The sequence below is a fragment of the Chenopodium album genome, chromosome 5 (assembly GCF_948465745.1).
Source record: "Chenopodium album chromosome 5, dcCheAlbu1.1, whole genome shotgun sequence".
In the NCBI taxonomy this organism is placed as follows: Eukaryota; Viridiplantae; Streptophyta; class Magnoliopsida; order Caryophyllales; family Amaranthaceae; genus Chenopodium; species Chenopodium album.
In genome coordinates this window covers 73344142-73355178 of record NC_137838.1, presented here as the reverse complement: position 1 = coordinate 73355178, position 11037 = coordinate 73344142, and the positions used below count along the sequence as shown (strand labels likewise).

The window sequence follows — 11037 nt, the reverse complement described above, 5'->3', positions numbered from 1 at the left end:
GTGATAAGCATCATTAGTTTGTCATCATCAAAAAGGGGGAAATTGTTGAGCAATTAGGTTTTGATGATTATAAACTAATGATGATTATCTATCTAACGTGTATGTTAAGTTGTGCATAGAAAGAGCAAGTTATGTTTGGAACAGGATACAAGGAACCTGAGCAATGACAAGTATATATACAAGGAACTTGAGCAATATAGGATAAGCAATAGAGGAACAAGAACAATGATAAGTGTTACGGTTGATAAGCATGATGATGGCTAAGGAACCATGAAGGTAACTATGTAAATAGGTGTTTACATATGTTAGCTTCACGAGGTAAGTATCCTATACATATATATGTCATGTATGTGTAGAAGTCTTTTAATTTAGTTTAGTTTTCTTTACTGTTTTTATAAATGAAAAAAACTAACCTTCTGAGTTGCTTAGTTATCCTCAGAAGTTTGCTCAGTTTGTCATCATTAAAAAGGGGCAACTTGTTGACCCTTATGAGGTTTTGATGATGATGTTAAGAATTGAGCAAACTTCCATTTAATAAGGATTTTCTAGTGTTGTGATGTTTGCAGGTTCAGTAAGCGTTGAGGGCTGAAGTAGGAACTGAAACAGAGGAACTTTAGAAGATCCATGAGGATACAAGTAAAGTTAGAAGAAGAGTTCCAGAAATGGAACTTCCCGAAGTTTCTCAACAGGAACTTCAAACGGGTGTAACGACCTGGTTCTGGTGTAATGCTGGGGCAAACCCTAAGATCCAGAATATATCAAGACTACAGGATTCCAGAACAAGAGTTTCAGAGAAGCAACATGAAGACAGAGAAATAGAAGTATATTGCTCTAGGATTCATGTAAGTATGTTGGACATAAAAGTCGGTCTGGAACAAGTCTATATAGAACCTAGGTGAACTCCAAACAGTCAATGAAATTAGAGTAACTGACTTGTCAGGAACTCGGAGACTGTCAGAGTTCAGGAACCTAATAGGAACTTAAGTGTGCACGTTGTTAAAAGTCGGTTTTAATGATATATATATTTACATTATACGTGCATATCTTTTAGGGATTTGGTTTTACTGAATAAAGATATTTATCTTCTAATAAATCCCTTTTGGAAAAAGATAAATTTTGTTTAAAAAGTATTTTTAAACTAAAAGATAAGATTGGAATTAAATCTGATTTTATGTTAAGTTTATCTTATTATTATTGACAGATTTTATTCTTAACAAAAAGATATATTTTCGGAAAACTTGTTTTTAGAAAATATCTTTTAAACTTATCTTTTCAGAAAATCTATCTTTTCAAGATGAAATGAATATTTCGAGTGTACTATAAATATGCTCATAAGTATTCATTCAAAGTTGAGGCTGACGAAGTGTAGTGGTCGTGCTTAATGATTTTAGCCTTCACCACGAAGCTAAGTCAGTTCTCCTGGTCAAAGTTCCTATCAGGTTTTGGTTACAGTACGTCCAGTGAGTTCCAGACTGGTCCCGAGTGTCCAACATATTAGTTTTATCTCTTTATTCATAGATATGTATTTAGGGATATTCAATGAGATCTTGTAATGGGAAAAAGGGTTTTGAGTGTTTTGTATTTTGGGGTGAGATTGTGAATTCTCTTAAATTCACACAAGTGATGAGTTTGAAATCTCGTAAAATTCGAGTGGTAGCTGTGAGTGCACAGTGAGTGAAAGGAACCTGAGAAGTGTCTTGGGTCACCTAGGAAGTGTCCTGGGTAAGGGGAGAAAAAGGGTCCTAAGAAGTGTCTTAGGTCTGGTAGGAAGTGTCCTATCATAGAGTCAAGTGTCCGTGGTGGAACTTGCAAAGCAAAGGTCTGTGTAATAGGTTGTACTAGGAGAGTTGCCTATTATAGTGGAATTTGTTTATAAGTCCCAATAGGGCCGAGGTTTTACTTCCAGTTAGGCACTGGATGGTTTCCTCGTAAAACTTGATGTGTGCTTTAAGTTCCTTTACGTTTTAATTGTTTATTTCCGCTTAAGTTCCGCGATTGGAACCTACTACCATTCACCCCCCCTCTTGTAGTAGTTCATCTAAACTAACAGTGGGGTTCCGACGAGGTTGGGCTGGGTGATTTTTTTTTAATAAATTTTGGTTTTTTTAAAAAAAAATTGTTGGACCATCAAAACTTGACACGTGTCAAGTGACCTGATATAATATATAGGTCATTGACTTTTGTTGACCGGTTAGGGATTGAAGAAAAAGAAGACCCCCAAAGTTCGGATTATTCCAGTATAATCAAAAGTTGGGATTATTCTACACAAATTAGACAAAGTTGAGATTATTATTTCTGATTTTTCCTAAACAAAACTAACACACATTCAATAATCAAATGCTAGGAATGTGAAGATTATGGTCCGCATAAGAGTTTGATGGTACTTTAGCAACCAGTATTGCACAAGTTACATATCGGCACAATATGACAATTTATAATGCTTTGTAAGATACTAATTAGTACATTTTGTGAGAAACTACCTAATAAAGCCTAAATTATGTGAGAAACTACCTAATAAAAAAATGTTGTAAGAAACTACCTAATAAAAGATAAAATGTTGTAATATACTACCTTTGACCGAAATTCCACCGTTGACTTAATTTTAGGATGTTGATCCACCTTAGAACACCCCCAAAACCACCGTTAGGGTTGGTTTTCAAGGTGGTAACGCTGTTTTCGGGGTGGTTGGAGGATATTTTGAATTGGTGAGGGTAGATTGGTGCTTCGGGATGGTGGTTTTTAGGGTTAGAGGTGGTGGTTTTGGGGTTGGAAGGTGCTTTAGATGTGGTGGAGACGATTTCAAGCAAGTTGTGTTAGTTTTGGAAATGAAAGTGGTGGTTTTCGAGTGTTTTGAGGTCGATCAACGGTGAAAATTCGGTATAGATAGTATTTTACAACATTTTACCTTTTCTTAGGTAGTTTTTTACATCATTTTACCTTTATTAGATAGTTTATTACAACATTTTTTTTAATAGGTAGTTTCTCGCAAAATATTTGTTTTATTAGGTAGTTTTTGACAAAAAAAACCTACTAATTACAACAACTTGTCATCTAATTTTATATTAATGACAAATATTGAAGTACTAGATACTCAAACACAGGAATTTTCCTTTTTTTTTTTTCATCAACTTAATTATGTTTTCTGTTTTCACTTGAAATTTATTTGAAGATCAAATTATCAATTACCAAGGAATAGACAAATAATCAATCAAAACACAACGTGATGTAGTAGAGCTCGATTATTTACTTAGTATAGTATGCAAAACATTGTTAAGCCAGATTTTAGGGACTCGTCGTATCTGATAGTAATCTTTTACACTTGGTATAGGCATAGCACATCTTTTTACAAAGGTGCGGACAATCCGTAATCCAGAGTTGTTGCAGAGTGCTAAGATGTTTAATCCCATGAACAATGCTAAGAGATCTTGACAATCTCTGATTCTCAATTCTCGAAAACAGGTAAATGTTGAAGCCATTTTGGAATTTGGAAGCTCTACAAAACCCGTAGAATTGAACAATATAAAGATATTGAAGAGACATCGTAGCAGATTGAATACAATTTTGTTGGCAAGTTTACTAAGTTTGGTACTCCATCCTGTTATGCTAAATGTCTTAAGGCTTTAAAAGGTTGGAAGACATATCAATCTCGGGCAGTCCTCGATTATCGAGGTTTGAAGGGAATTGAGACCTGGTACGTAGTTGTTCCGTAACGATTCTAAACATTTACACCACTTGAACCACGAGTAATTTAGACTACTCAATCGATTAATTTTGGTGTTGACTATAAGGTGCTATATAACATCAAAGGCTGCTTCATCCAAGAGGTCATCAATATCGTAAACAAACTCTTAAGATCTCTTACCCAAATTCTGTTTGCCTTATTAGCAAATTGCTTCTCCTCTGCATCTTCAAAATAGCCTCCGATTTTTCAGCTATGATCTTATGATTTTCTTAGCTGACTTGGTACCTTTGATCTCTTATTTTTCTACATGGTTGGTTACAACTTATTTGTCGATATCCTTTATAATAAACGTTTTCTCTGTTTTTCCTCTTAAACTGATTATAAACCAAACTAATTAATAGGAAAATAATTATTGTACCTTATGATTGATAACATATTGTAGTGATTTTCTGGAAATTACTTTCAGCCACCTCCTTGTGAATCAGGTTCGATAAGGTTTATCTAAACAAACACGCACTAGTTTATATGTGTTCTCAACTTCAAATGTTTATCGGTAGGTAAATAATCTCATTCCATAGATCAACTTGAACACAATAACTCAAACATTCTTAAAAGTACAAACATACAATCAAAGTACAATGAAAAACGAAAAAAAAAATTTTGTTACATGTAAAACCCTCACTTTAAGAGTAAGGTAAAACCATGTAACTCCTACAAAGCAAATAAAGGATAAACACCATAGCATCAATCATTATATTGTATAGAAGAACGAATTAGACAAATATACCCTTGAGGCCTTGAGTCTTCAAATAAGCATGAGCCATGAACAATCAGACCAATACTTTGCTCCAGCAGCCGTGTTGGAGCAAAGTATTGTAATTCTGTATAACTACGTTGGTCTCAAAATCTGTATAACAAAAAAATTGCAAAATTAAATAATCATCAACACATAATAATTACAGAGTGTACTCTTAGAAATAATAAAAAACATTAATTTGTAATTCTTCCCTCTTTAGCTTTGTTGTTAGTTATATTTAGGTATAATAGAAGTTATTATGTCAAACAAATTAAAAAATTAAAATGAACTTGGAGGAAATCAAAGACTAACCAAAGATGAGACAACGATAGAATATAAAACCAATATTAATGAGTATAGAAGTTGATACCTTTTTTTAGTGGCTTTGATTTGGAGTAAATGTAACGCCATAAAGCCTGAATTTGGGAATATGTTGTATGAGAGGGTAGTCTTCTCCATCTGGTACAGCGCATCTTTTTGATAGGTTTGGGCATCTTTTAATTACGAGCTTTTGTAGAGAATTGATCTGGCTAATACATTTGGGCAAACCCAACACATTTGGACAATCTAATATTTTAAATTCCCGAAGGGAAGTAAAACAATTTAACCAATCTCGAAACTCCACCAAACATTCACAATTTGCAATATCGAGATATTGAAGAGAAGTTGCAGCAGATTGTATGTCATTTGGAAGACTTGCCATTTTCACATTCACGATGATCAATACTCGGAGGCTTTGAAGGCCTTGAAGGGCATCTCCCTTGTTCATATCTAACTCTTCACAATTTCTTATGTCTAATTTCAGAAGGTCAACAAGGTACTTCATACTTTTTGGAAGACTTGTTAGTTTTGGACAATCTACAATGAACAAGTATTTAAGGGAGTTGAGGTACCCAATATTATCATTGTCCCACAACGAGATCAGGCTCTTACATGAATAAAACTGTAAGGATTGTAGAGAACTTAATTCATTGAGTTTGGTGTCAACTAAGCTCTCTTGACATGTTGTCACCATGAAATTCTTTAAGCTTTGCAATTGATGTATATCCCTTGGTAGCTCTTTTAATTGCTCACATCCATGGATATAAAAAGTTTCCAAATTCAATAAATTACATATTGTATTTGGAAGTGATTTCATGATGGGATTTAATGATAAGTTAAGATATCTCAAATGCTTCAAATTCCCAATCGACTTTGGCAACTCTTCAATCCAAAGTTTCTGAAGCTCCAAGATGCGTAAGCAGCTAAGATTGGATATAATACCCTCTAGAAAGGATATGCTCACATGTTTCATTCTATAACCAAATCGAAACGTCCGGGCTTTCTTCGCTTTGAGAAGCTCTATTGGAAATTGTTCTTCTTTTAATCTATCATCTTTCTCATATCCCCAAACAACATGCCTAGCATGGTCTAAATCTGTCATCTTATCCAAAGTTACAACAACTAACTCTTCTGCCATAATGTTCAGTGCTAGATCATGCAAAAGATCGTGCATTTTACTTATGCAAAGTAATCCCACAGTATGTACACTTGATTCTTCAACCAAGAACTTTGATATCAGTTCCCTCAAGTAAGAGTATCCCAAGCCACCAATGTCCTTATTTCTCTGATCCACTGGCAACAATCCAAGTGCACTCCACATATATGGTACAAAATTTGAATATAATTCATAATCTTTCACGTACAAGGACAAGTGAGCAAAACATGGTTTTAAGTGAGATGGTAATTTATCATAACTTAATTTTAACTGTGGTAAAACATTACCATTCAATTTTGTAAAACTTTCCATATCATTAATTCGCTGCCATTCTCGTTCGTCCCTTACACTTCTTAATATACTCCCCAAAGTCTTCACAACAAGTGGGATGCCATGGCATTTTTCGACAATAGACCTGCCAATTTCACAAAGACTCGGATATTTGCCTTCTCCGCCATCCTTGAATGCCAGGTGCTTGAACATTGACCAGCAAACTTCCATCGGAAGCTTATCCAAATCATAAGACAATTCAAATGTTTGAGTCGTAGAAGCAACCACGGAGTTCCTTAAGCTTTTTCCAACTTGCAAAATCCTCGACCCAAACATCATCCAACACTAGCAAGTATTTTTTTCCACTCAATAAACTATGGAGTTTTTTCACCAATATACCCATATCTTGGTTAGGAGTACTGTCACCGGTACCATCTTTCAAAATGTCCTCAATGATCTTGGGTATGTGAAACGTGTCCGAAACACATACCCACAACTTAAGATCAAAGTGTTGGACATCATGATACACAAACTTAGCTAACGTAGTTTTTCCGATCCCACCCATCCCAACAATAGCAAGCACAGAGAGCTCACTAACATCACTGACACTTCCCAATCTTTTTATAACATCTTGCTTAGCCTTATCTCTTCCAACAACATCAGGTACATGGACATATGAGCTTCTATCAAAAGAATCCCTGATGTCAGCAGTTGAGTACTCAATCGGACTTTCAGTCAAACCAAAATTATTATTTTTTTGCACAATGTGTTCTACCTGTTCACGGAGGTCTCGTATTTTGTGACTCACATGAAAAGAAAAAATGATGGGGTTTGAGGAGGAAAGATAGTACCTAAGCTTGCGGCGAAAACGACCTTTATTGACATGGCGTTGTAAAGCATCAAAGGCGACTTCATCCAAGAGATCGTCAATATCATAAACAACATGCTTGAGATCTCTTAGCCAAATTTTGATGGCTTCGTTCGAGTATTGCTTGTTTTCAGCATCATGGAGGACAGCACAAATAGCAGTGAGCTTATCAGCTATCTTATTAAGATCTTTCTTAGCTGACTTGGCCGCTTTTAATTCTTCGGAAACAGAGGAAATGGCAAGATCACCGGTAAAGGAAGCGATCTTACCAAGTATGGATTTAGCAATAGGCAAAATGATGGCTTCCGCCATCTTCAAAATTGTGGGAAAAACAAGATTAGAAGAGAAGAAAACATGTGAATGAAGATGAGTGAGGGTGTAGTAATTCCCTTCGATCTTAAGATGTGCTCGTAACAAATGAGTGGTTTAGGCAACTCAAGTACAAATACCCTTAATTTGTTTTTTGTAATTTCTCCATTCAACCGTTGATAAGTCAATATTGCTTTATAAATTTTGTAAAATAATTGAAATAGCTCCAGCCTACCTTTGATAAGTCAACAGTGATTGCTCATAAATTTTATAAAATAGAAATATTTTTGCAAAAAATCAAGTGAGATTATTGTGATTTCAAGGTTTTAAGGGTACTCCTTGTTACTCTTTTTTGGTGCACAGAAATAACTTGGTTTTTAATACTACCTCCGTTAATAGTTATCTGCAACTTTGGAATATTTTATTTCTCACAAATAATACCACAAAGTTGCAGATAACTATTAACGGAGGTAGTAATTGATTTAATTTATTATGGTACACAACCTCCCTGTTTTCATATTTGACGCTTTACTAATAAGGTAAGATCAAATTTTTTTTTTTTTGTGGACATAGCCTTTTAATACGCTTTCTTAGCCACAATGTAATCTAGCTGTTCAGGTGAGACTAATATGGTTTTAAAGAAGCCTTAACTAGGAGCACTGGTCTCATCGCGTCAATTATGTACACAAAACCTCCATGTTTTCATTTTTGAACTATATATAAATACCATAAAAATGTTTTTTGTTTTTTGTTTATTACTTATAAATGCGTAGAAATCTAAATTCCGATTTCATATGACCCTCTTCCAAGCAAAGAGTTTACAGTTACACCCAACACCCTAACTCTTCACCTGCGCCTGTCATTTATCCCATTCAGATACTACATTTGCTAAAATAATGCAACAGAGAAGTGTATGTTGATATGTCACCCCCAACAAAGATGGGTGCGCCTCTTTAAAGTTTAAGACAAAACAATTGCACATTCGATCAGGAGTTAAGCAACTTTTATGTGAGTTATATCTTTAAGGTAATGGGCAGGCTTCCATTTTGTATTCCCCACACCAAAAAGGCAAAAATCTGTAAGACGGTCCGTAGAGCTCCCACGTTCCTTCTAAGGACTGCAAAGGTTTTTCAGGTCCTCATCCTTGGCATACCAATTGGGTATTATCTTGGAAATATGAGGATAAAGGTCCTTGTAAGCATTTCTGATGGTTCCTTCAGCAACACCAATAGAAAGTGAGATATCTGCAAGAGAAGAAAGTTTTACGTGCTTAGGGGGCGTTTGGTTAGACTATTGGAAACGGAGTGGAAAGGAAACAAATAAGAGGAAAGAAAGGAATCATTTAACTCTTACCTTTTTCATCTTTTTGGTTTAACTAAGGGAAGGAATCACTTACACCTAATTCCCTTTTTTTTTGTTTAAAGAGGGTAAGGGTAATTGTTACCTTAAGTTTTAGAGAGATAACAAGTGAAAACCATTACCCCTAGGTAATGGTAATTGTTACCTAAACCTTCTAACGTTTACCAAATACTTGATAACGGTAACAGTTAATCCTTTTCCAACCCAAAAGAATTCTTATCAATTATGCTCTTAATACGATGAGCAAACCAACCTTGCTATCCAATCTCAAATTACATGAAATCAGACACATTTTCAGCACAAAGACCCTTTTTCTTTCAGCCATTGTCAATTCGTCATTGATATTGTTCAAGTACAAAACCAAACTACCAAGGATGGGCAAACAATCAATACATTATGACATACGGCGTAAATAGTAAATATCCGAGGGGAAAATCCTCAATAAGAACTATAGCAGAGAAGGCGCCTAATCCACAGTTTTTAATAAAGAAAGTAGCAATTTAAATAAATTACGGCCCTGTATGGTATTAATTTAGCTTGTAGCTGGTTGATATAATTGGTAATTACTACTTGAGTGTACGTAGTAACCAAAAAGCTAAATGTACAATTAATTTCAAAAGCTACTACTATGATCTCTTTCAAATACAACTTTTTGAACCCAAAAAGCTCTTTCAATAATCTGTTTACCAAATCTCAAATTAACTTTTTTTAGAATGGTCAAACCTATTATAGGCCTCAAAAAGCTAAAAGCTCTCCTCCAGAAAGTTATTCCCAAACAAGGTTGTATAACCATCATTCAATTTGGATTGGTTTACACTTTTCATTTCTTCCTCTCATCAAGCCCCGATCTAGAGAAATCCACTTGACAGTCTGATATGCAAGACCATTCTTTTCTTAACAAACCAGTAAATCTTATACTGCACATGTTCAATGAAGCTCAGACACAAATAAATGGTGGAAGATCCATATTTTATAAGATTCTAAGGCTGTACCCTTTACAGTCCGAGGCTTGTCCTCTTGCCGACAAACTATGTATAGGCATGCAGCCAAAATAGCATCTTGATTTCTTCCTCTACTAGACTTCTGATCTTCTACTTTTTTGTATATCTCACTAGCTCGGTCCTGTTAAAGATAAGACAATTAGAAATAACTTACAAAGGTCAAATGCAGAAGCAGACACAATGGTAATATTGACCTTGTATGTACAATACAGTGCAGCAAGTAGATATGTAGTCAATGTTAGTGAAAGCACAAAAACAAATTATAGTGTTATTTGTGAGGTGTCTTATTGAAGACTTATCAAGCAAATTGCTTCTATGATAGATTTATACCCAAGCAAGCAATGACTTAAGCCAATCAAAACATAAGACTAAAAAGTAAATTTGTAAACAAAAAGAGCAATAGAGTTTTCAACAAATAAAGGTTGCTTTGGCTAGCCAGCGTGTTTTTAAAGCAAATCAATTCCAAAAAATATTAACCAAATAAAATTGAAGTCCTTACCTTTATGGTTGAAACAAGACCCAACCTGAAACAACAAAACATTCCCATTAGCTTATAGCTTCAAAAGCAAATAAAAAGTAAAACCTTGATTTACACCCAAAAAAAAAGGCAACCATACATAAATAACATAATCAGTGAAGATGTTACCATGAATGATTAGCTTGCAGGATTGGTTAGTTTTAAGACTACTAAAGTTATACTCAATCAAGGAATATGCTTAGTTTTATGTTGCATTTTTGCTTGCTTATTGAATGTTAATGATAAAATTTTCAGCCGCTGCACTGAAATGATATATTTATATTTGTTAGCTACATACAGTTGTTATATGACTTATATCGTTTGCTACCACATTAGTTAAGCTGCAATTTGAACAATAGTTGCTCTCAAGTGATTGATTTCCAACTGCTGTTCTCTTGTGCAATATTCTATGAATCAGACTGCTCCAACAGTCCCGTGCTTCTGTTTTACTGATGCAGAGTCTGTAAAGCAGATCAGCTTGATGCTGGGCAAAGCAGTATCTGCGAGTAGAAATGTCATGTTGATGATTGTCCCGTGCTTGGCTCTTTTGCTTGTGTAAAACTGATGCTATCTGCTGAGACAATAGCCTTGCAAGCTGTGATCATGTGAACAGAAGTTGTGATTCTATTGCCTAGATGTAACAACTAACAAGGTATGTCACAAATCTCACAACTCTTCCAAGGAGGGTGGGGGATGTTTCCATTATAATAGTTGTGGATTGATTGTTTGAGAATTGAGATTGATACTTGAATAATGAA

At 34.9% G+C, this 11037-nt stretch overlaps 2 protein-coding genes across 2 annotated transcripts; both read right to left on the bottom strand.

Moving 5' to 3' along the window:
* Positions 1 to 4236: 4236 nt before the first annotated feature.
* On the bottom strand, positions 4237 to 7494 carry LOC145631015 (putative disease resistance protein RGA3). The gene is made up of 2 exons (XM_081683124.1): positions 4849 to 7494; positions 4237 to 4589 (listed from the first exon to the last, which is right to left on the bottom strand). The coding sequence occupies exon 1, from the start codon at positions 7403 to 7405 to the stop codon at positions 6485 to 6487; it is 921 nt and encodes a 306-aa protein (XP_081539250.1). The 5' UTR covers positions 7406 to 7494; the 3' UTR covers positions 4237 to 4589; positions 4849 to 6484.
* Positions 4855 to 6456, bottom strand: LOC145633133 (putative disease resistance protein At3g14460). The gene has a single exon (XM_081685415.1). It carries the CDS (start codon positions 6454 to 6456, stop codon positions 4855 to 4857), a length of 1602 nt encoding a protein of 533 aa, XP_081541541.1.
* Positions 7495 to 11037: the final 3543 nt, after the last annotated feature.

Coding starts and splice junctions, on each gene's coding strand:
- LOC145633133 (XM_081685415.1), bottom strand. CDS start 6,456: ATGGAAGTTTGCTGGTCAATGTTCAAGCACCTGGCATTCAAGGATGGC.
- LOC145631015 (XM_081683124.1), bottom strand. CDS start 7,405: ATGGCGGAAGCCATCATTTTGCCTATTGCTAAATCCATACTTGGTAAG.